The following is a 25,856-nucleotide window of genomic DNA, read 5'->3' on the forward strand; positions in this document are numbered from 1 at the left end:
GGTCCTCATGATCGGAGGTGGATTCCGACCTGTCATCCGCTACTTCCCCTGGAGAGTGGGAGCCTTCTCTGGTAGCCTTAGACTGAGGCGTGTTATACCTAGAGCACAGAGTCGGGGACCTGGGATGGTCACCGGGGGAGTGGCCCCTAAAGCGGGGGCACTGTCGGGGAGCTGGTGAAGAGGAGCGTGGTCTATGGGCACTAGTGAGAGCACTAGGAATGGGGGTCAGGAGAGACTGAGCGGGACTCCCTGGGGTTCGAGAGCGGGGAAGACCGCGCTGGAGTCCGAAGGCCGAAGCCACTGATCTGGAGACCCTAGCCAGGTCGGAGATCAACTGATAAAGGGAGAAAACCTACTCACATCCTGAGAGGAAGGTACAGAGGGAATGGTGCACGAAGTGGAGCAGGCGGGACAGGTGGATTCAGTGGAACCACCGGGCATTTTGGACTTGCAGCCCACAGAAGTGTAGTAGGTGACCGAGGCTGCGGCCGCCTGTCTGGGGGGGGTCGGTTCTGGGGTCGGACATAGGTGCTAGTCAGAAGTAGTCAGCAATAAAATGGAACAATCTCACCCAGGTCCTGTGTCCCTTGGCGGGAGCAGAGAAGCAGGCTGTTGCTGAGCTGTGTCCCCTGGCTGGAGCTGGAAAGCAGGCTGTGGCTGTGCTGTGTCCCAGCTGAAGAGGCAGGTAGCAGCTGAGGCTGCAGGCAGACAGGAGAGAGGAGGTGCTGGCTGCACTGACTGGTGCCGGAGCAGGGCAGTCACAGTCCCAGGACAGCGTCCTATTGGAGCCAGAGAGGGAGACACCCAGAATTTGACCTCTATGGAGCACGTGCACCGAGCTGAATCAGTGACCCATGGTGCGCGCGCAAAAAATCATTGGCCGCAGAAGAGAGAAGGGCGGGCGCCCCGCCAGCGCACCCGCAGTAGGGAAGTGGGCGGACCTATTCCCAGCGTAGGCTGAAGCCTCAATTAATATGCCCCCACAGTGCAACATGCACGAGAAGCGGAAAAAAAGTGAAAGCCTGACGGCCGCGTGCCGCTGCGGAGCTGACAGAGGCTGCGGGCAGGTGCTATAGCGCTGAAAAGACCAGTAAGCAGTGCCGGCGGAGGGGGGAGGATTGCCCTGCATAGAGTGAAGCGGCCCGGAAAACCCTTAACCCCTGAGAATAATATAAAATAGTCATTACCCCCAGTAAAATCCCCCTGGGGTCCAAAGTAATAGGGGCCCCAAGAGGCAGACGAAGAGGTGCTTGGAGGGAAAAGGGGGGGCTGGGGAAAAGAGAGGCACATACCCAAATCCGCCATACTTGCCTAAGATGTCTTCAGCCAGCTATGGTCACCAGCATCATGTCAGGCTGAGGCAGCAGGACGAGCAGGGAAGGTAGGGGGCCCGGACCAAAGGTACAACTCCAGGCGCTGGCCGTTGGCAGGAAGGGGTTAACGGTGCATCCTCTATGCCCCGTAGCCGCATATGGGGGAACAGGTGGCGCCATGCTCCTGAACCCCCACCTAAAATAGAGTGAATAAAAATAACCTCAAACAGGCCCTAGCTGTAAAAATAAAAAAAGAAGACCAGGTCTGGAGAACTGTGTCTGCCTCCTACTGACACTAAGCTTAAACTGATGAGCTCAGAGTCAGTAGGCGGGGTATATCCTGCCAGGAGAGGCAGACTTATTTTTGTATGCCTAGTGTCAGCCTCCTAGTGGCAGCAAGATACACACACACTGTCTCAGTGTCCCCCAATGGAGCCAACCGAGAAAGAAGTAATTTACAAATCTGTTTAACTTACTGGCACCAGTTGATTAAAAAAAATAAATTAAAAAAAAAAGGTTTCCCCCCACGGAGTACCCCTTTAAACAAATAAAGGTTTGAAGGCTATGGACACCATTACACAATAATTTTGATATTCACGTGTTTCCTGAATGCAAAATTAAGCAATTTTCTACATTAATCATTTCCTAGGATGAAAACTTTGAAGGTGATTTTTGCTCCGTTAAGTGTTCAAGATAGGAACAAAGAGAAATGTACACAGCAGCGGTTTTGTCTTTATACTTGTATAAGCCCATTAAATATTACTCTGCTTTCCTACCTCTCTACAGCCTGTGTGAGCTGTCCTCCATGCATGCTCTCCCGCCTGTCCACACTTTGAGCTGGTGTGTAAACCCTTTTCCCTCCCTGCTGCTATCTCTGACACAGAGAGCATAAAGTCTGTCTGATTGATTTATCATATGTTTCTCTGAGTAGCAGCTAAATGGTAGGACATTTTTAATGAAGATTATTTAGAAAGTTGCTCAGCATTCAGGAAACAAATAAATAATATTTAAAAAGAAAAAAATAAGTGTAAAGGTGTCCATAGCCTTAAACACCTTTAAACTGCTATAACTGGACATCAGATAAACCTCTGATCTCCAACATTTAACCCCTCACATGCCAAGGTCAATAAGAACCATGGCAGTTAAGGTTTGGCCATTCATTTTTAAAGCCTGGATAACCCCTTTAAAAGGAGATTTTCTCCATGAACACTTAGCACCTTGCTCTCCTTGCTATCTCCGTCAGTCCCACAAAGATGGATGGAGGGGCGGCACATACTCGACCACCATTCCATTCAACCTGAGACGGCATTTATCACCTATCCCATGGGTTAAGGAAGCCAGTGTGTTACCTTCTGATTGGTGAAATATGGATGATCATGACTCTCTACTGTAGGAACATCTTTCCACAGTCCATTAAGGTTCAGAAGGCCATATTTACAAAAACCATTCTCCACGTCATTCACCACGAATAACCTGTCACATGCTGAGTCAGCCTGGAGGATGTAAATACACTTTACAGCAGAGTGCAGAGATGTAATATATATATATATATATATATATATATATATATATATATATATATATACACTTGCTACATTAGCAAAAGTATATTCATATAGGTCTAGCATAAATAAAACCTTGTGTGACAGACTTACAAGAATGAATTCATAGTTGTGTGTACCGGCACCAATAGGTTCAGGATTAACAAGAGACACCTCCTTCCTCTCCATACAGCCCACTTTTAACTCATGAAATCGTCTACAGGGGTAAGAAAAGAAACAAATATACAAGCCTTCTTTATGCTGCATTTTTTATCACTGCATTTTAAAAGGAAAATCACTGCAAATTCAACGAGAAGCTGTTTTGGGGGGGCTTTTCTTTTTTTTTTTTTTTATCAAACACAACACAAGTAACAGATATTTATCATATTTTTTGGATGTTAAAATTATATTCTCTCATTATTTATAATAATAACATAATAAATCTGACTTCATGCAAATTTTTCACACCTGCAGTAGGTTGTAGAGGGCAGCAATCCAAGCTGTTGTTTTTGAAGAAGCAATGAGGCGTTTAATCCAGGTCTGCTCGATTTCTGCATAAAATCATATTAACTCCTGTTAGGCAGCGTAGACATTAAAGTGAACCCAAACCTTCATTTAAAGGGGTATTCCATGAAAAATTATTTTTCTATATATATATCTCAACTGGCTCCAGAAAGTTAAACAGATTTTTAAATTTGTAAAACTTCTATTAAAACAAACAATCTTAATCCTTCCAGTACTTATCAAGTACTTAAGTTGAGTTGTTCTTTTCTGCCTAACAGTGCTCTCTGCTGACCTCCCTGCTTGTTTAGGGAACTGCACAGAGTACAAGAGGTTTGCTATGGGGATTTGCTTCTAAACTGGACAGTTCCCGAGACAGGTGTCATCAGAGAACACTTAGACAGAAAAAAAAACTCAACTTCAGCAGCTCATAAGTACTGAAAGGATTAAGATTTTTTAATAGAAGTAATTTACAAATATGTTTAACTTTCTGGAGCCAGTTGATATACAGGGTGGGCCATTTATATGGATACACCTTAATAAAATGGGAAGGGTTGGTGATATTAACTTCCTGTTTGTGGCACATTAGTATATGTGAGGGGGCAAACTTTTCAAGATGGGTGGTGACCATTTTGAATCCAACTTTTGTTTTTTTCAATAGGAAGAGGGTCATGTGACACATCAAACTTATTGGGAATTTCACAAGAAAAACAATGATGTGCTTGGTTTTAACGTAACTTTTTTCTTTCATGAGTTATTTACAAGTTTCTGACCACTTATAAAATGTGTTTCAACTCTTCACACACTGATAGCAACACTGCTAGCTAGCACAGGCTTCCAGGATCCGTATATACTACTATATACACCGCAGGAGAAATGCTAGCACAGGCTTCCAGTATCCGTATACACTGCTATATACTACTATATACACCGCAGGAGATATGCTAGCACAGGCTTCCAGTATCCGTAGTTTCAGGTTCTGCAGAATGGACAAAACTAAAATTGGAACAGGACCCTCAGTTTACGCAGAAGATTTTGTTCAGTGATGAGGAAACTTTTATGTGAATGGTGAAGTAAACAAACAAAACCACCGCTATTGGTCTGACACTAACCCACATTGGATAGATCCCTCCAAGACTGTTGGAACACAAAAATTGATGGTTTGGTGTGGTATATGGGGTACAAAGATAGTGGGGCCATTCTTCATCAATGGAAACCTCAAGGCCACTGGATATGCGAAATTGCTACATGATGATGTGTTTCCCTCTTTATGCACTGAAACTGGCACGTTCCCGGAGTTTTTCCAGCAAGATGGTGACCACCACATTATGGGTGTCAGGTCCGAGCATTCCTAGATGAACAGTTTCCTGGAAAGTGGATTGATCATCGTGGGCCAGTTGAATGGCCCCCAAGGTCTCCCGATCTGATCCCCTTAGACTTTTATCTTTGGGGTCATCTGAAGGCAATTGTCTATGCTAGGGATGTCCCGATACCGATACTAGTATCGAGGCCGATACTAGCCATTTACATGGTATCGGGGACTCGTTTAATGTCCCTGATACCATGTCCGATACCTGCTGCAGCTCCGTTGCCCCGTTCTCCGGTCCTCCCGTCCGCTTCATAGTGTTCCATGGAGGAGCATGTGACACACACGTCACTCCGCCTCCTCCCCTGCGCTCAGCGTAACGCTACGGAGGAAGCGGAGTGACGTGTATGTCACATGTTCCTGCATAGGCCGACATGATGCAGGACAGAAGAACGGGGCAGTGGAGTGGCAGCACCCGATGGAGGACAGCCACAGGTGAGCTGTGTGCTGCTGCTAATGTCTAAAGGGGGGCCCTGCTGCTGCTAATGTCTAAAGGGGGGCCCTGCTGCTTCTATCTAAAGGGGGGCCCTGCTGCTTCTATCTAAAGGGGGGCCCTGCTGCCGCTGTCTAAAAGGGGGGGCCCTGCCGCTGTCTAAAAGGGGGGGCCCTGCCGCTGTCTAAAAAGGGGGGCCCTGCCGCTGTCTAAAAAGGGGGGCCCTGCCGCTGTCTAAAAAGGGGGGCCCTGCTGCTGTCTAAAAAGGGGGGCCCTGCTGCTGTCTAAAAAGGGGGGCCCTGCTGCTGTCTAAAAAGGGGGGCCCTGCTGCTGTCTAAAAAGGGGGGCCCTGCTGCTGTCTAAAAAGGGGGGCCCTGCTGCTGTCTAAACGGGGGGTGGGGCTTACGGGGGGTGGGGGGGTGGGGCGAAATCTTTCCTAATATTATAGCAGCCGCCTCCATTGTACACAACAAGGAACCCACATATCATACGGTAAACAGCGCCAGAAAACAGGTCACCCTGCTGTCAGATTCCCTTTAAAATAAAAGTAATCGTACTTGGTATCGGCAAGTACTAGAATTAAAGTATTGGTACTCGTACTCGGTCTTAAAAAAATGGTATTGGGACATCCCTAGTCTATGCTTTGAAGATACGAGATGTGCAGCACCTGAAACTCCGGATACTGGAAGCCTGTGCTAGCATTTCTCCTGCGGTGTATATAGTAGTATATAGCAGTGTATACGGATACTGGAAGCCTGTGCTAGCATTTCCCCTGCGGCGTTGCTATCAGTGTGTGAAGAGTGGGAGAAGAGGGTTGCATTGACAATCCAACACAATGGGCAGCACATTGAACACATTTTATAAGTGGTCAGAAACTTGTAAATAACTCATGAAAGAATAAAGTTACGTTAAAACCAAGCACATCATTGTTTTTCTTGTGAAATTCCCAATAAGTATGAAGTGTCACATGACCCTCTTCCTATTGGAAAAACTAAAGTTGGATTCAAAATGGAGGTTAATATCACCAACCATTCCCATTTTATTAAGGTGTATCCATATAAATGGCCCATCCTGTACATAAAAAAGTTTTTACCTGGATAACCCCTTTCCAAGTTTTGCCCCAAATGCTCCTTAACCCCTTAAGGACGCAGGACGTAAATGTACGTCCTGGTGAGGTGGTACTTAACGCACCAGGACGTACATTTACGTCCTAAGCATAACCGCGGGCATCGGAGCGATGCCCGTGTCATGCGCGGCTGATCCCGGCTGCTGATCGCAGCCAGGGACCCGCCGGCAATGGCCGACGCCCGCGATCTCGCGGGCGTCCGCCATTAACCCCTCAGGTGCCGGGATCAATACAGATCCCGGCATCTGCGGCAGTTTGCGATTAAAATGAACGATCGGATCGCCCGCAGCGCTGCTGCGGGGATCCGATCATTCATAACGCCGCACGGAGGTCCCCTCACCTTCCTCCGTGCGGCTCCCGGCGTCTCCTGCTCTGGTCTGTGATCGAGCAGACCAGAGCAGGAGATGACCGATAATACTGATCTGTTCTATGTCCTATACATAGAACAGATCAGTATTAGCAATCATGGTATTGCTATGAATAGTCCCCTATGGGGACTATTCAAGTGTAAAAAAAAATGTAAAAAAATGTAAAAGTAAAAGTAAAAAAAAAGTGAAAAATCCCCACCCCCAATAAAAAAGTAAAACGTCCGTTTTTTCCTATTTTACCCCCAAAAAGCGTAAAAAACATTTTTTATAGACATATTTGGTATCGCCGCGTGCGTAAATGTCCGAACTATTAAAATAAAATGTTAATGATCCCGTACGGTGAACGGCGTGAACGAAAAAAAATTTAAAAAGTCCAAAATTCCTACTTTTTTAATACATTTTATTAAAAAAAAAATTATAAAAAATGTATTAAAAGTTTTTTATATACAAATGTGGTATCAAAAAAAAGTACAGATCATGGCGCAAAAAATGAGCCCCCATACCGCCGCTTATACGGAAAAATAAAAAAGTTATAGGTCATCAAAATAAAGGGATTATAAACGTACTAATTTGGTTAAAAAGTTTGTGATTTTTTTAAGCGCAACAATAATATAAAAGTATATAATAATGGGTATCATTTTAATCGTATTGACCCTCAGAATAAAGAACACATGTCATTTTTACCAGAAATTGTACGGCGTGAAAACAAAACCTTCCAAAATTAGCAAAATTGCGTTTTTCGTTTTAATTTCCCCACAAAAATAGTGTTTTTTGGTTGCGCCATACATTTTATGATATAATGAGTGATGTCATTACAAAGGACAACTGGTCGCGCAAAAAACAAGCCCTCATACTAGTCTGTGGATGAAAATATAAAAGAGTTATGATTTTTAGAAGGCGAGGAGGAAAAAATGAAAACGTAAAAATTAAATTGTCTGAGTCCTTAAGGCCAAAATGGGCTGAGTCCTTAAGGGGTTAAGCAACGTTAGGAATGTTTGTCCTGCAGCCTAATTATGGCCAAAGTGGTCCCCATAACCTGCAGCCACTGCCTTTTCCAGAAGCAGCTCCTCGATTGTGCCTTGCACTGGTGGCACGGACTCTGTGTGTAGCCAGGCAGGGCTAAGAGTACAAGGAGGCAGGGCTACAGATAGAACTGGCCTCTCTCTGCTCCTTCAGCGGCCTCCTCAGCTATTCACTGAGCAGGAAGCATAAAACGCTGACAGACTTTCCTATCACAATGATAGGTTATTTACTCTCACAATTATTTGTTATTCACTCAATCTGGCAGGAAAAGGGCTCCGAATCATGGAAGCCCTGACTGACAGATCTCTCCCTATACACAAATGGAGTGGGATGTGTCAATCAGGGGCAAGAAACACAGCCATTCTAATTGAGTAAGGGTCTATTCACACGGCAGAATTTCCGATTGCGGAATTCCACCTCCAATTAAAGCCCATAGACTTCTATGGGATTCCACACTCCCATTCACACTTCTGAATTTCCGCTTGTGGAATTCCACTCGCGGAATTCTGCAATCAGAAATTCAGAAGTGTGAATGGGAGTGTGGAATCCCATAGAAGTCTATGGGCTTTAATTGGAGGTGGAATTCCGCAATCGGAAATTCTGCCGTGTGTATAGACCACTGCTATAGGGAAATCTGCCAGCGTTTCATGCTTCCTGTGGTTCAGGCAGCATTCAGTTGTGCTACATCAGTGACACCCTTTTATACAACCTTCAATTATCAAGAGACATCTGACAATCCAGCAAGTGTTTCTGGTATAGAAATCTAATATATTTCATAGAAGAGTGAGCTGGGATTGTCCTTTAGAAAGCAAAACCATCACTATACCAAAAACGATGACCCAAGGCAAGACACCTTCATGTTTTTTTTTTTTTTTTTAAAGAAATTGTTTTGATTAGGATTTTCAAAAGTGTACAAACAAGCCAGGCTTGCCCGGCATAAATGGTTGTACAATAATAGTAGAAACAATAAAAGTTAACCACAGTGTATAGTCGGGTAACAATAAGCATCAAATGAGAGTAGACTATTATAAACAGACAATAATGAAGGCATCTAGTACATTGCTGGGGGCTAAAGTTGTAGTAGGTGCCAAAATAAATATGAAAAGGCCTCTTACAACCCAAAATGAGAAATATAGATAGAAAGAGAAGTATGGGTCAGTTCCCTAGGTAGTATGAAGAAGTAATCCAGTAATGCCATTTGGAGCTCACCTTCCTTTTTTTTTCTTCTTCAAGATGTAGCAGCCTCTTCTTCTCCATTTCTTTCTTCACTATCTCCTCCTTTGTCAGTGGGTTACAGTTGTTGTGTCCAGGTAGCAGGCGGAAATATCTATTCTTTTCAGGATCATAGTAAAAACCTGGAAGTTCTAAGCAGAGACCAGGAAAATCGTATACAGTCATGGCCGTAAATGTTGGCACCCCTGAAAGTTTTCTAGAAAATGAAGTATTTATCACAGAAAAAGATTGCAGTATCACGTTTTGCTATACACATGTATATTTGTGTAAACCAAAAAAGGAGGAAAAAAAAGCTAATTGGACATAATGTCACCAAACTCCAAAAATGGGCTGGACAAAATTATTGGCACCCTTTTAAAATTGTGCCTCGGGCAAGTAACAGGTGTGGGCAATATAAAAATTACACATGAAAGCAGATAAAAAGGAGAGAAGTTGACTTTGTCTTTGCATTGTGTGTCTGTGTTTGCCACACTAAGCATGGACAACAGAAAGAGGAGAAGAGAACTGTCTGAGGACTTGAGAACCAAAATTGTGGAAAAATATCAACAATCTCAAGGTTACAAGTCCATCTCCAGAGATCAAGATTTGCCTTTGTCCACAGTGCGCAACATTATCAAGAAGTTTGCAACCCATGGCAATGTAGCTAATCTCCCTGGGCGTGGACGGAAGAGAAAAATTGATGAAAGGTGTCAATGCAGGATAGTCCAGATGGTGGATAAGCAGCCCCAGATATTCAAACTGTCCTGCAGGCTCAGGGAGCATCAGTGTCAGTGCAAACTATCTGTCGACATTTAAATGAAATTAAACGCTATGGCAGGAGACCCAGGAGGACCCCACTGCTGACACAGAGAAATAAAAAGGCAAGACTACATTTTGCCAAAATGAACTCGAGTAAGTCAAAATCCTTCTGGGAAAACGTCTTGTGGACAGATGAGACCAAGATAGAGCTTTTTGGTAAAGCACATCATTCTACTGTTTAAAGAAAAGAACCCAGTACCTACAGTGAAATATGGTGGAGGTTCAATGATGTTTTGGGGTTGGTTTGCTGCCTCTGGCACTGGGTGCCTTGAATGTGTACAAGGCATCATGAAATCTGAGGATTACCAACGGATTTTGAGTCGCACCGTACAGCCCAGTGTCAGAAAGCTGGGTTTGCATCCGAGATCTTGGGTCTTCCAGCAGGACAATGACCCCAAACATACGTCAAAAAGCCCCCAGAAATGGATGGCAACAAAGCGCTGGAGAGTTCTAAAGTGGCAGCAATGAGTCCAGATCTAAATCCCACTGAACACCTGTGGAGAGATCTTAAAATTGCTGTTGGGAAAAGGCGCCTTCCAATAAGAAAGACCTGGAGCAGTTTGCAAATGAAGAGTGGTCCAACATTCCGGCTGAGAGGTGTAAGAAGCTTATTGATGGTTATAGGAAGAGATTGATTTCAGTTATTTTTTTGCAAAGGGTGTGCAACCAAATATTAAGTTAAGGGTGCCAATAATTTTGTCCAGCCCATTTTTGGGGTTTGGTGACATTATGTCCAATTTTCTTTTTTTTCTTTTTTTAGTTTAGTTCCAATACACACAAAGGGAATAAACATGTGTATAGCAAAACATGTGTTACTGCAATCCTTTTCTGTGAGAAATACTTCATTTTCTAGAAAAATTTCAGGGGGTGCCAACATTTACAGCCATGACTGTATATGTAATTTAGTCACGTAAAATGGCAGGATGAAATAAGAAATTCATACAAAAAACTGAATATTTTATAATCTAGTAGCCATTATATTATTTTTAAACATTAAAGGGGAACTCCTGTGGAAACAAGTAGAAAACAAATGTTTTCAAATCAACTGGTGCCTGAAAGTTAAACAGATTTGTAAATTACTTCTATTAAAAAAATGTAATCCTTCCAGTATTAGCTGCTGTATAAAACTGAGAAATTTTTGAATTTCTTTTCTGTCTGACAACAGTGCTCTCTGCTGACACTCCTGTCCGTGTCAGGAACTGTCCAGATTAGAATCATATCCCTTTTGAAAACCTCTCCTGCCCTGGACAGTTCCTGACACAGACAGAGGTGTCAGCAGAGAGCACTGTTGTTAGACAGAAAAGAACTTCACAAATTTCTCTGTAGTATATCTGTAGTATACAGCAGCTGATAAGTACTGGAAGGGTTAACATTTTTAAATAGAAGTGATTTACAAATCTGTTTAACTTTCTTGCACCAGTTCATTTGAAAACATTTCTTTTCCACCGGAGTTCCCCTTTAACAATTATACTAAAAACACTTCTTTGAGCAGCAATTTATAGATCAGGTACCATGTACAGCAGTCCCTATTCTCTGAATGGGATCAGCAGAGAAGTAGTTGCAATCTGCAGACAGACCTTACTACATGTGCTCCACTCTGCAAATGGAACCTGTATTCTGCTGTCAGCTTCTTGAAATTAGGGGGGAAATATGATAAATGAAGCATAATTTACCTACCCAATTTCCCAAGCTGCTGTTCCACCGCTCATCGGGTCCCTGCTGATCTCCATTTCATGGTCCCATCTGTTAAGTGATGCCTGCTCCTCTAACTACTGGCAGCCATGGTGACCTGCCTCAACTAGTCATTGGCTAAACAAGCATTTCCTGTGTGTTCAGGGGACCAGAAGTGGAGGTCAGCTGGGGCCTAGTGGGAATCTGAAGGTTAGTAATGCTTATATTATTATTTTTTTTTACCAAGTTTGTAATGAAGACTCCCATGCAGATGTGATCAGAACCTAAGCCAGACTACCTCTCTAGGATTGTATGCTTACCAGGCACTGAAGAGGATTGAGCCGAGCCAGAAGAACCTGCTGAGGTGCTGGAGTTGGTAGAGCCGGATGCCGCTTCTAACCTATACCTTCAAAATAGTAAACATACGGGAAAATTATGCAAAATGGTTAAGAAAACCAAACAGAAGATAGGTATCAAATTGTTAACAGCTTAAAGGGGTACTCTGCCCCTAGACAAAGGATAGGGGATAAGATGTCTGATTGCGGGGGTTCCAATGCTGGGGACCCCCACGATCTCCCTGCTTTAGAGCATCGGGTGCAGCGCCAGAGCCTCGTGACGGCCACGCCCCGCTCATGACGTCATGGCCAAGCCCCCTTAATGAGAGTTTATGGGAGGGGGCGTGATGTCCGTCATAGACCTCCCATAGACTTGCTTTGAGGGGGCGTGGCCATGACATCACGACCCTCTGCCCTGCATCGCCAGTCATCCGGCACAGAGCTCTGTGTTCACTCTGTGCACCGGATGTCTGGGATGCCGCAGCCGAGATTGTGGGGGTCCCCAGCAGCGGGACCCCCGCCATCCGACAACTTATCTCCTATCCTTTGGAATGTGTCTAGGTGCGGAGTACCCCTTTAAATTTCAAGGTCACCCTAAACTGTGAGCAAACCGAACTCACCTCTCATTATTCTGCCAGCGTGAATATCCTCTCTGCCAATTACGTCTTCTATGTCTTCTTCCTTCTGGCTTGTAATTTCGTTTCATTATAGCTGTATAGAAAAACAAAAAGGCCAGATAAACGCAAACTCTTTCTTTTATGGGTAGTTGGTTATATGCTTGGGAGTAAAGAAATATGACAAGAATCAACTTTTCTGTATTAAAGGAAATTGGTGTGAACATGTAAGTGCTTCAGAAACATCTGAATTGAAGAAAAAAAAAATTGATGGCCTATCCTTAGCCTTTGGCTGTCCAGGCATGCTGGGTGTTGTAGTTTTGCAACAGCTAGAGGCACCCTGGTTGGGAAACAATGGAATAGGCCAGTGGTCTTCAACCTGCGGACCTCCAGATGTTGCAAAACTACAATTCCCAGCATGCCCGGACAGCCGTTGGCTGTCCGGGCATGCTGGGAGTTGTAGTTTTGCAACATCTGGAGGTCCGCAGGTTGAAGACCACTGGAATAGGCCATCACCATTAGGTCACTGAAGAAGTTGTGGTGCTTATGTGCCATAGGTTGGTTTACACTTGCAGTACTACTTGTACTGAATTTGTAGTTTGTAATAGGGATCGACCGATATTGTTTTTTTAGGGCCGATACCGATAATCGGTGCAGGTTAGGGCCGATAGCCGATAACTTATACCGATATTCCGGTATAAGTTATCGGCTATTTATCCCCCCGCGACACCGCTGCAGATCATTGATTTAAAGGGGGCGCTTTAAATCAATTCACTGCAGTGGCTTTTGCGGTACCATAGGCCGCCACACGCTTGTCTCCCCCTACCTGTCCGGGGGTCCTGAGACCTATCACCGCCACCGCTCCCCCCGCCGCACCGCGACCGCACCGCCCCGCATCGGCCCCATTGCCTCCCCCATCCCCGGTTTTATAATTACCTGTTCCCGGGGTCCACTCCACATCTGGCTCCGGTGGCGTCCTCCTGAACTGTCACTGTGCACACTGACGGTGACGTCAAATCGCGCACATCACGTCACTGCGCACAGCGTACCGCAGGACGCAGCAGGAGCAAGAAGTAGCGTGGGCTCCGGGAACAGGTAATTATAAAACCGGGGATGGGGGAGGCAATGGGGCCGGGCCGGTGGGGGGTGCGACGCGGTGCGGCGGGTCGGTCGCGGGGCATTGTCGGCTTATCGGCAAGGTAATTGCCGATAACGATAATGCCCAAAATCGTGATTATCGGCCGATAATATCGGCCATACCGATAATCGGTCGATCACTAGTTTGTAATTGAAGTTTTAATGTAATTTAAAAATGTTTATTTTTATTATGGTTACATATTTTTTTTATATGGAATTTGGGAAAAGGGGGGTGATTTAAACTTTTAATAATGAAGGGGTTAATGGGTGTTTTTTTTTTTTTACTTTTTATTTATTTATTTTACACTTTTAGTCCCCTTAAGTGAACCTGTCAGCAGTCCCACTTGACAACGTGCACAACCACCCCCTGTATCTAACATTAGGTATATAGCCCATCAATAAATCAATTATGTTTGATACAAAGATTCCTTTTCAGCCAGTGTCCTAGACAATGGTCTCCAAACTGTGGCCTTCCAGATGTTGCATTTGGCTGTCCGGGCATGCTGGGAGTTGTAGTTTTGCAACGTCTGAAGGGCCACAGTTTGGACACCACTGTGGTAAAACAATATGTGGGACAAACATCAAGAATGAATGAAAGTGAGTTTTAAACAACGTGACATAAATCCACAGGATCGACTCCAGCTATATAAGATCACTTCCTAACATGACGCAACAAATTACAAACTCTGACGTCACGACACCAAGCAATGACACCTGCGAAAAGCGACAGCCCGTCATACTCACGGCACAGCACATCACAGGCAGCAGGAAGTTGTCACACGTGGAATCGCACCATCATAGAGTCGCCACAGTCACCAACCTCAGTCAGTTTGTCTTTAGTTACAGCGACATCTAGTGGCGACAGCCGCGATTACATTCACCGTTGAAGTGCATAGAGGGAAGCAAAGGCGCCTGCAAACGTTCACTTTTCTCATACTGACATCTAGTGGTGGCTGCCGGGATTGCGTGTAGGGAAATAGGGCAGACCCGCGAACTTCAAGTGTGAACGTGAGGGAAAAGCTGGGGAGCGACAGAAGCCTCAGGCAGAGGGAGTGAGATGCTTTATATGTAAGTTATTTTTATCTAAGTTATTCATGTTATTTCTGAATGGAAATGTTGTTCTGCTTGTTTTCCTCTTGTCAGTATTTCCATACACAGCAAACACAATGGGAAGTTTCCTCAGTACACGGAATAAATGTCAGATATGGTACCCTCCTGTGTGCCTCCAGAAAAACCACAACTCCCAGCATGCCCGGACTGGGAGTTGTAATATTGCAACAGCTGGAGGCACCCTGGTTGGAAAACACTACTAAAAAGAGTCTAAAATGATCTGGAATCAGTAGCACAACTACAACTCCCAGCATGCCCGTACAGCCAAAGGGAAAAGGCTTTTTCGGGCATGCTGGGAGTAGTAGTTTTGCAACAGCTAGAGGCACACCAGTTGGGAAACACTATTAGGGTGCGTTCACACTGAGGAATCCACAAGGAATTATTTCGGTCAGGAAATTGTTGTCTTCTGTCATTTTATCCATCAAGCGCAATTTCCATGCGGAAATGAAGAAGGAGGCTATTTAATTCTTCTTTTCTAAATTCCGCTCGAATTTCCTTTGAAAAACAATGTCAGGCAGAATTTTTTTTACCATTGACTTCTATTGGATTCTGCTCGAAGAATGAACATGTCCTTTCTTCAAGCGGAAAGGAATTCAGTGTAGGAATTCTGCTAGCAGAATTTTCCGCAGTGTGAACAGGACAATAGAAAAAACATTAAAGGGGTTGTCCGCTGCCCTGCCTTCCGGAGCTCCGCTCGCAGCGTCCGGAAGTTCATCATTACTCCGAACGCTGTGTGCGGGCTTCCGCCCCCTCGTGACATCACGCCCGCCCCCTCGTTTGCGCCCCTTTCCCATAGACTTTCCTTGAGGGGGCAGCCTCGAACACAGAATCCCGCACACAGCGCTCGGAGTAATGAACTTCCGGACGCTGCGAGCGGAGCTCCGAAAGGCAGGGCAGCTCACAACCCCTTTTAAAGTCAATGGGCAGAGGAGATGTGAATTAATTTGAAGCGGAGAATTCACAAGGAATTTCTCGAGTAAATTTCTCTTGAATTACTCAGTGTGAACTGGCACTTATAAATTGCAGGTTACAGGATATTAGAATTTTAATGTCTCAGAACCTAGACTAGGGCTGAGGTCACACCTGCAGTTTATTTTTTTTTTTGAGTCAAAGCCACATGCGGATCCTGATGGAAGTAGAAGTCCTCCCTTTATACTTTTTCTATACATTTCTGCTTTTAAATCTTAAACCTATTAACATACAGTAGAATGGCGCAAAGGAGATGCATCAACTAAAAATGCCACCAAGCAACAGGCAACAACCCATGCGCTATTAGGGTGTTTTGCATGATAATAACAAGTAACCAGGAGGTCCCATATATTAAAACTTGTATATCTGTAGGCAAAAATACAGAGCAGAGCGTCTCATAGGTTGGTATTAGAGATGAGCGAACTTACAGTAAATTCGATTCGTCACGAACTTCTCGGCTCGGCAGTTGATGACTTTTCCTGCATAAATTAGTTCAGCTTTCAGGTGCTCCGGTGGGCTGGAAAAGGTGGATACAGTCCTAGGAGACTCTTTCCTAGGACTGTATCCACCTTTTCCAGCCCAGAAGCCGAGAAGTTCGTGACGAATCGAATTTAATGTAAGTTCGCTCATCTCTAGTTGGTATGTCTTGGTTACTATTTTGTGATAAAATAGTGGTACAGGTAACTGCTTATGTTGTGCACAAGACACAATTGCCGATATAGGCGTATATAAAGTAGTGGTGATGCCTCCCCAGATTTGACCTGCAGGTGCGTCCAATGCCGTCACGACCCCTCCCATAGATTTGTATTGAGGGGGCGGGCCGTAACGTCACGATACTCCGGCCCCTGTGTCGTCTGTCATCAGCCACAGAGCAAACATAGCTCCTGATATACTGGGGAGCAGCAGGAGAGATTGCGGGGGACCCAGCGGCAGGACCCCCTGCAGTCATATTTCTTATCTCTATTCTTTGGATAGGGGATAAGATGTCTAGGGACGGAGTACCCCCTTAGGCTAGGTTCAGACTACGGAATTTCCGCCTACAATTTCGCTTTGAAATTGCAGGTGGAAATTCCGCTTGCTAAAATGTATAGTGTAGTGAATGGTTTTCCGTTCACAAATTCACACTTCGGAATTTGTGAAGCGGAATTTGTGAACGGAAAATCCGCTTGGAAATTTCCGCCTGAAGAACGGCGTTGCTCTTGATTCAGTCAGCGCTGGCTGCACTCGGAATCTCCGGGCGGAAATTTTCTGCCCGGAGATTCCATAGTCTGAACCTAGCCTTAAAGGGGGACTCCGGCCCTAAGAAATGTTATCCCAATCCAAGGGATAGGGGATAAGATGTCTGATCGCGGGGGGTCCTGCCGCTGGGGACTCCCGCAATCTAGCATGCAGCACCCACCTGTGAGCACTGCAGAAAGTGCTGGAGGGTCCAAGTCTTATGCCTCCTGACCAAGGGGACGGAGTATCATGACGTCACGCCCGCCCGGCCCCCTCAATGCAAGTCTATAGTCCCATAGACTTGCATTGAGGGGGCAGGGCATGACGTCACACGGGGGGCAGAGTCATGACGTCACAATACTCCGTCCCCGTGGTCGGGAGGCATACGACTTGGAGCCTCCTGCCTTCCTGCAGTGCTCACAGGTGGGTGCTGCATACTAGATTGCGGGGGTCCCCAGCGGCGGGCCCCCCGCGATCAGACATCTTATCGCCTATCCTTTGGATAGGGGATAAGATGTCTTAGGGCCAGAGTACCCCTTTAAAGAGAACCTGTAGCTAGATCTGAAGATCATGGAAAGTTAAACATATTTGTAAATGACTTCTATTAAAAAAATCTTAATCCTTCCAGTACTTCTCAGCTGTTGTACACTACAGAGGAAGTTCTTTTCTTTTTGAACTTCCTTTCTGTCTGACCACAGTGCTCTCTCTGTCCATTTTGGGAACTGTCCAGAGTAGGAACAAATCCCAATAGCACACCTCTCCTGCTCTGGACAGTTCCCAAAATGAACAGAGGTGTCAGCAGAGAGCACTGTGGTCAGACAGAAAGGAAATTCAAAAAGAAAAGAACTTCCTCTGTAGTATGCAGCAGCTGATAAGTATTGGAAGGATTAAGATTTTGAAATAGAAGTAATTTACAAATCTGTTTAACTTTATGGCACCAGTTGATATAAAAAAAAAATGTTTTCCAGTGGAGTACCCCCTTTTAAAGGTGAAGAGCTAAAACACAATTCTTGCACTAGGGCTCTTTGCTCTCTGCCCTTGGTTCTGGCATAAGGAAACTGTGCCCATAAAAGTGCCTATAGTGTCCTTCCACATTATATTAATGGAGTCCTCCAGGTTTGACACATAAGCGGTTAACAATACTTATGGCGCTGTTGTTTGGCTGGTACTGTATATAAGGCACCTTTGTGGCTGACTTGGCGCATGAATCCCAGGTGACCTTAGCTTTTTTTGGCCACAGGAGAGAAATGTTATATTGAGAACATGCTCATTTGACGGCTGATTGTATCTTTTTTTTTTACAGCCATTTAAATTATTGCTATCGGCCGTGCACATTGTCCTCTACAGTGATCCCTCAACTTACAATGGCCTCAACATACAATAGTTTCAACATACAATGGTCTTTTATGGACCATTCTAACTTGAAACCAGACTCAACATACAATGTTATGGCATCTGCAAAACGTGTCAATGGCTGGAAGAACCGACCAATTAGAATGGACATTTTACTGGTAAAACCCCTGTATTACTGAAGCGTATGCACTGACTGGTGTCTGATAGCGCCCCCTACAGTACAGGGAGGTATTACATGTTCTGTACTACTCTATACCTGTATTACTGAAGTGTATGCACTGACTGGTGTCTGGTAGCGCCCCCTACAGTACAGGGAGGTATTACATGTTCTGTACTCTTTACCTGTACCAGGGTTAGCTTCTCCTTTGAGCATCAGGTGAGGGCGGCTCCATTTTACTTTTTTTTAGGACATTGCGTGTTCTGTACAGGACCCTGAAAAAGCTCCTGTCCTCTACATAGACCAGTGTTTCCCAAAGAGGGTGCCTCCAGCTGTTGCAAAACAGGCTGCTATGAATTCTGCCGGGCAGCATTGACCTTTAAAATTTTGCGATCAAAGTTTATAGCAGGTAATGATTCCCTATGGTGGCTAAAAAATTATGATAAAAAAAAAAATGTTGTACTAAATGTGAATAAGCCCCTTTTCCCTAATTCTAGTTTAAATCATCCCCCTTCTACCATTTTATCAAATAAAATAATGCAAATTAAACATAAACATGTTTGGTATCTGTGTGTGCAGAAATATCTGGACTATTATAATACAACGCTAATGAAACTGTTCCGTGAATGACATAAATGTAAAGAAAGAAATACCAAAGTCGTGAATTGCTGATTTATGGTCACTTCATATACCAGAAAAAAAAAAATGAATGGGACCAACAATAGAAACTACAAATCACAGTGAAAAGAAGATTTTTTTTTGCCGCCTTTTTTTTTTTTTTTTGTTCTTCCTTAGATATTTCATAGATTTTCCATAAATGTCTTGTACAATGTGCTGATAAATTAGTTTTTGTCCAGTATGCCGTTTTACCACTAGATGGCGTACACATTCACTCAGGTGTTGGTATGCAGAGCCCTCAGACCCCATTCTCACCGCATTTTATTTGGTAACAGCAATGGTATTTTGGCATATACCGAGTTAAAAATTAAAGTTAAATAATAAATAAAAAAGTATATATTCAGGAAACAGACCAAACGTGGCAAATATAAACTCAACAGGCCCAGATCCTTTGCCACTTTGCAACTACTCAACACAATGCATTATTTCACTGATACAAACAGATACATTTTTATTAGAGATGAGCGAACTTACAGTAAATTCGATTCGTCGCGAACTTCTCGGCTCGGCAGTTGATGACTTATCCTGCATAAATTAGTTCAGCTTTCAGGTGCTACGGTGGGCTTGAAAAGGTGGATACATTCCTAGGAAAGAGTCTCCTAGGACTGTATCCACCTTTTCCAGCCCATCGGAGCACCTGAAAGCTGAACTAATTTATGCAGGATAATTCATTAACTGCCGAGCCGAGAAGTTCGTGACGAATCGAATTTACTGTAAGTTCGCTCATCTCTAATTTTTATAATACACATAACTTGTTATTCACTGTGTATATTTTTGTATTTTCCTAAATGCTAGTGTTTTCCAAATAGTGTGTCTCCAGCTGTTGCAAAACTGCAACTCCCAGCATGCCCGGACAGCCTTCGGCTGTCCGGGCATGCTGGGAGTTGTAGTTTTGCAACAGCTGGAGATAGACTATTTGGAAATGACTGTCAACCTAAGACCCTCTATGTCATATAGTCATAAACGCTTGGTGTGAGGTGCCCACAGCTGTTGAATTAAATACCCTGCAGATTCTAGAGGAGTCTGGCTTCTGTTTCATACACGTCTTGCTGGATGAATAGAGCTTTTCAACTCGCACTTTCGGTGGGCTGGGAGGAAGCACTGATACTGCCTGTTCCCAGAAATAAATACCTTGAACTGTTGGACAATGTTAGGCGCTCTAAATAACGTATTCCCTGTGGGAAAAGCGAGCGGCACACAAGTATGGTGTTTGTGTTGTTATAGCACAGGGACATAAAGAAATCTCCAGAGAACCTAGGAAACCTTTCAGCGAGAAGCAAAGCGAATTCCCTCGGTAACATGATCGCTGGCTTGGCTTCTAGATTGTGGGTTTCCTCTCAAGGCCTACTTGGCTTCTTCATTAGAATTTTTGTTTTGTCTGCCATATAGCCGCGTGAGCTATTGGGTTTTCTAGCTGTATGTAAGTAAAGCCTAAAGCAGATCTGTGGCCGTACTTTGCCGCCCTGAGTATGGAGACAAGTCGGGTGGACTGTTCCAAATGGCACAAAAATATTACAGTGATCCCTCAACTTACAATGGCCTCAGGTTACAATATTTTAAACATACAATGGTCTTTTCTGGACCATTGTAACTTGAAACCAGACTCAACATACAATGCTACGGACAGTCTAGATTTGCAAAACGTGTCAATGGCTGGAAGAACTGACCAATCACAATGGGCATTCACTGGTAAAACATCTGTATTACTGAAGTGCATGCACTGACTGGCAGCGCCTTCCTACAGTACAGAGAGGTATTACATGTTCTTTACTACTCTTTACCTGTGCCAGGGTTAGCTGATCCTTTGGACACCAGGTGCGGGCGGCTCCATGTTACTTTTTTAGGACATTGTGGCCCTCATTTACTTAGAAAATCGGGTTGTAAGTCTATCCTGCTTTCTTACCCGACTGCTTTTTTCCCCTGGTATTTATTATTATGTCGCATCCTGTTTGTCGCACGTGGGTTTTGTAGGTTTTGGTTTCCAACTCCTCTGAGTTGTCGGGAAAAAATCCATAACAATTTAACAAATTAGGGTTGGAAACCTTTATAAATACGTGGGAAAGCTCAGAAATGTCGGGTTACGCCCCTTTTTCGGGTTTGGGAGAATCCACATCGGGTCCGTCGGGAAAAAATGTTGCATCGTGTCGCAGACTGACGCACGATGTCTGCGACATGTTGCAGACAAAGATGCGCCAAAAAAACCTGACAAAACAAGTCGGGTTTAGAATAGTAAATGAGGGCCTGTGTGTCCTGTACAGGACCCTGAAGAAGCTCCTGTCCTCTACATAGACAGTGATTTACAGCTCCCAGCAGATCTTTCTTACTTTTATATGTAAGGACTTGCTTTATCTGTATTAGTTATCTACTTTTTCTTCAATCCAAAATTTTTCCTATTTTGGATGGCATTTTGGGGCTTGGCCCTTTTTATACCTATTTTACAGCTGTTTTGATTTTACAGTGTGTGGACCTAGCCTTAGGGTGCATTCCCACCTGGCGTATACACAATGTATTTCACGCTGCGCAAAATTTATGGCATCAGCGGGAAATATGCTGCGTATTCCTTGCTCACTATACACACAGGGCTTTCCGGCGGCAGCCCTATGTGTGTAGTGCGTTTTGGAGGCAGGGCCGTGCCGGGGTGACTGTGACGCGCAGCTCTGCCTCCAAAACTCACTGCACACATAGGGCTGCCGGCGGAAAGCCCTGTGTGTATAGTGAGCAAGGAATACGCAGCGTATTTCCCGCTGATGCCGTAAATTTTGCGCAGCGTGAAATACACTGCGTATACGCCAGGTGGGAACGCACCTTTAAAGTTTTTGGCTGCCCAGCACTGCTGGTAACCATTGACAGTGCAGGTAACTGCAACACAACCTAATAACTTAAAGGGGTACTCTGGTCCTAAGACATCTTATCCCCTCCCATAGACTTGCATAGCGGGGGCAAGGTGTGACGTCACAATACTCCGGGCCCGTGGTCGGCATCTGGCAGTTTGTGAGCTGGCAGCGCAGCGTGCAGCTCAAAGAGGTGGGTGCCGAATGCATGATTGCGGGGGTCCCCAGTGGCGGGACCACCGCGGTCAGACATCTTATCCCCTATCCTTTTGATAGGAGATAAGATGTCTTAGGGCCAGAGTACCCCTTTAAAGAGAACCTTCTCTCCACCCATCAGTTTTCGGCTAGGTTCACACTACAGAATTTCCGGACTAAAATCTTCCATCGAGTGATTTTGAGTATGCCAAGCGCTGAATCAGTCAGTGCTAGGACCATGCGGGCATTGCCGTCCCATAGACAGCAATGTGTGCAGCACAGATTTTGCCTAAAAAAATGAGCGAGCTCAATTCTTTTGATAGCTGAATTTCAGCGGCGGACCAACCTATTTTTGCATCTATTGTATATTGGGGAGCTCAATTGGAACACTGCTATTAGGGGTAAGCCACGTTGAACTGAATCGTGTCCTGTCACTCACAGTAGTGTCCAAGGCACTGGCTCTGTATTTACAACCGCTATATGTAGCTCTGCTTATTTTGTCAAGATGGAATTAAAGCTAAATTGTAAATACATCTATCCTGTGCCTTGGACTCTACTACGATGAGTTCTGTTGTGACCAGGTGGAGGGCATTTGACTGATTTGTGTTTGGTATCACTTGTCCTATCATTCTCGTATCAGACAGAAAATTGAGATGGTTGCCTCAGATTTCCAATCTTAATTGCATTTAATAGTTTGGTTCAGCTTAAAGGGGTACTCTGCCCCTTTGGATAGGGCATAAGATGTCTGATTGCGGGGGGGTCTGCAATCTCCAGTCGGCACCTCAGTAATCCGATGCAGGGAGCGAACACCGCTCCCTACCAGATGATGGGCTACCATAGACGTGAATGGAGGAGGTGTGATGGCTGTGGTGACATCACAAACACAGAAGCCCTAAGCTGGTGTTCTGAACATAAATGTTGAAAATGCCGGGATACCAGCCTGGAGATGGCAGGGGGTCCCTGAGGCCAGACCCCCACTGTTAGACATCTTATCCCCTATCCTTTCGATAAGATACTAGGGGCAGAGTACCAATTTAAACTCAGCCAGTGGTCCTAGTTATGGGCTACCAGATTGTAGCCCAGTGTTTCCCAACCAGGGTGCCTCCAGCTGTTTCAAAACTACAACTCCCAGCATACCCGGACAGCCTATGTCCGGGCATGCTGGGAATTGTAGTTTTGCAACAGCTGAAGGCAACCTGGTTGGAAAACACTATTGGAGCCCTTTGAGTAGACTGCAATAGATAGTAGATGCAGCCAAAACAGACCACCAGAGAATATATATATATATATATATATATATATATATATATATATACACACAGTGGTCCCTCAACATACGATGGTAATCCGTTCCAAACGGACCATCGTTTGTTGAAACCATCGCATGTTGAGGGATCCGTGCAATGTAAAGTATAGGACAGTGGTCTACAACCTGTGGACCTCCAGATGTTGCAAAACTACAATACCCAGCAAGCCCGGACAGCCGTTAACTGTCCGGGCATGCTGGGTGTTGTAGTTTCGCAACATCTGGAGGTCCGCAGGTTGTAGACCGCTGTTAGAGGAAGTTGTACTCACCTGTCCCTGCTGCTCCGGACCGTCAACGCTGTCGCCGTCCATCGCTGTCGCCGCGTCCCCGACGCTCCGGCAAGGCCTCTGCTTCCCCAGAATCCGGGCTCTCCGTCGCCGCCATCACGTCGCTACGCACGCCACTCCTATTAGATGACGGGACGGCGTGCGCAGCGACGTGATGACGTCGACGGAGAGCGCCGACGATGCAGGGGATCCCGAAGAGGACGCGCCGGAGCCCCGAGGACAGGTAAGTGACATCACCGGAGCTCACGGGGCACCGTAAACGGCTATCCAGTGGCAGCTGAAGCAGTCTGCGCTGCCGGATAGCAGTTTATGCGATGGCCCCGACATACAAAAGCATCGTATGTTGATGCTGCCTCTGAGAGGCCATCGTATATTGAAATTATCTCATATCGGGGCCATCGTAGGTCGAGGGGTCACTGTGTGTGTGTGTATGTGTGTATATATATATATATATATATATATGTGTGTATATTTGCATAGTATTATTATAATATAATATAGTGTATATGCAGCAAAATAATAGGGTGAGATGGGGCATGGTGATTGCTGCATGATAGAATACTGTGTGTGAACAAAGCACAAAAAACAAAAACACAATTTCAGAGCCATACAATTTATCTATTTACAGTCATAGAAAAGGCAATTTTTTTCCACATTTTGTAAACTAGAAATCAGCCATTTTACAGCCAAAAACTGTCAAAAAATCCCTAGTTTGTACAGTTGTAGATGCACAATATTGTGCTGTTGTGATCAATAAGTGAGGACAGAGAATCTCACACAATAACATATGTTGATTTGTCTACAAGTTATATGTGTGAAATCTGGATAGCAGACAGTGCCTGCCGATGGGGCATTTTGTAAATGTCTGGAAATAGGATTCATGCCACCCATTGCTATGTTCTTCGCGAGAGATGTTCACCTCTGACTTACTGATATTGTCTGGAAGGGAAATTGTTTACACGCTGAAGGCTCCTGTATCTCTATAGCTCTGCGTGTGCTCAGTCAATAAATAAGCGTATTCCACATCGGCTGTCTATATCAGATTATGTCCCCTTGTGGCAATTTTGCTGGTGGTCATGTTTCCCCCGTCTAACTGTTCAATGCATAATTGTGTGATTTAAACATTTAGATAATATTTAGTTTTTGATTACATTTATATTTTTTGATAACTTCTATTGTTTTCCTGTACCTGCATTACAGACGTTGTCTAGGCTTTCTAAAAAAGGGGCATGCACAAGTACTGCTGATAATTTTTGGTCTTACAGACATGTTTTTAGGTGTTTCTGTAACATCAATGGTAATTCTATATATTGTACTGCTTCACACTTGCTTGTATCAGTCATGTTTATGCCACTTCCACATTAGACTGACTCTGGACATTACACCAATGACCTTTGACCAGAACAGGCCTGTACTTTTGCTATTTGTTCATGACCTGAATAACAGCTGTTCCTAAGTTCATTCCCGTGCACGATACGCCCGCCCCGGCTGGTCCCTGATGTGGGCGGCATAAGAGTTAGGGATTTTTTTAGGGTTGATACCGATAATCTGTGACCTTTCAGGCCGATAGCCGATAACTTATACCGATACTCCGGTTTGTTATTGGCTATTTTACCCACCCCACCTGACCCCGCAGAAGCCGCTGCAGATCAATGATTTAAAGCGGGCGCGTTAAATCAATGAACTGCAGCGGCTATTGTGGGGCCAGAGACCGCCGCCGCCGCCCGCTTCTCTCCCCCTGCCTGTCCCGGCGTCCTCCCTAGTCCAACCACCACCACCGCCCCTGCCCCATTTCCTCCTCCATCCCCAGTTTTATAATTACCTGTTCGCGGGGTCCGCGCTACTTCTGACTCCGGCAGCGTCCTGAGCTGTCACTGTGCGCACTGACTGTGACGTTACTCGTCATTGAGCTGGGCAGCGCAGGACGATACTGGAGCCAGAAGTAGCGCAGGCCCCGGCAACAGGTAATTATAAAACTGGGGATGGGGGAGGCAATGGGGCAGTGGTGGTGGCGGCGGTGGTCTCTGGCCGGGGAGGGGGGGGCGGAGCATTATGGGCAGGGTAATTGCTGATACCGATAATGTCCAAAATTGTGAATATCGGCTGATAATATCAGCCAAACCGATAATCGTCGATCCCTAGTAAGAGTGCATAGACACCGCATGCTGTGAGACCTTGCACATGTGCACTCAGAACTTCAGCACTACCAATCCAGAGTTTGACCGTGCATGCGTTACTTTCGCAGCAGCAGCTATGTGCAGAGGAGTAACGTCATGAATATTTGTTAGGGGCA

At 45.0% G+C, this 25,856-nt stretch overlaps 2 protein-coding genes across 5 annotated transcripts in view; one reads left to right on the forward strand and one right to left on the reverse strand.

The window, feature by feature from the left end:
* The window catches only part of DCAF4 (DDB1 and CUL4 associated factor 4), a 55,614-nt gene that overhangs the window by 17,693 nt on the left and 12,065 nt on the right, over positions 1-25,856 (reverse strand). Inside the window, exons 1-7 of one of the 4 annotated variants that reach the window (XM_056545767.1) lie at positions 14,204-14,340; positions 12,329-12,419; positions 11,694-11,779; positions 8,881-9,035; positions 3,323-3,405; positions 2,969-3,071; positions 2,663-2,806 (exon numbers count right to left, since the gene is read on the reverse strand). In XM_056545767.1, the coding sequence (XP_056401742.1) occupies positions 2,663-2,806; positions 2,969-3,071; positions 3,323-3,405; positions 8,881-9,035; positions 11,694-11,779; positions 12,329-12,414 (657 nt within the window). In that variant the 5' untranslated portion in view covers positions 12,415-12,419; positions 14,204-14,340. Of the gene's footprint in view, positions 1-2,662; positions 2,807-2,968; positions 3,072-3,322; positions 3,406-8,880; positions 9,036-11,693; positions 11,780-12,328; positions 12,420-14,173; positions 14,341-25,856 lie in introns of those variants that run through there. The other 3 variants (XM_056545768.1, XM_056545769.1, XM_056545770.1) reach the window with 3 other exon arrangements.
* DPF3 (double PHD fingers 3) overlaps positions 14,397-25,856 on the forward strand; it is a 272,192-nt gene continuing 260,732 nt past the window's right edge. Inside the window, exon 1 of the mRNA XM_056545785.1 lies at positions 14,397-14,527. Within this exon, the coding sequence (XP_056401760.1) occupies positions 14,517-14,527 (11 nt within the window). The 5' untranslated portion in view covers positions 14,397-14,516. The remainder of the gene's footprint in view (positions 14,528-25,856) is intronic.

The sequence above is a fragment of the Hyla sarda genome, chromosome 11 (assembly GCF_029499605.1).
Source record: "Hyla sarda isolate aHylSar1 chromosome 11, aHylSar1.hap1, whole genome shotgun sequence".
NCBI lineage: Eukaryota > Metazoa > Chordata > Amphibia > Anura > Hylidae > Hyla > Hyla sarda.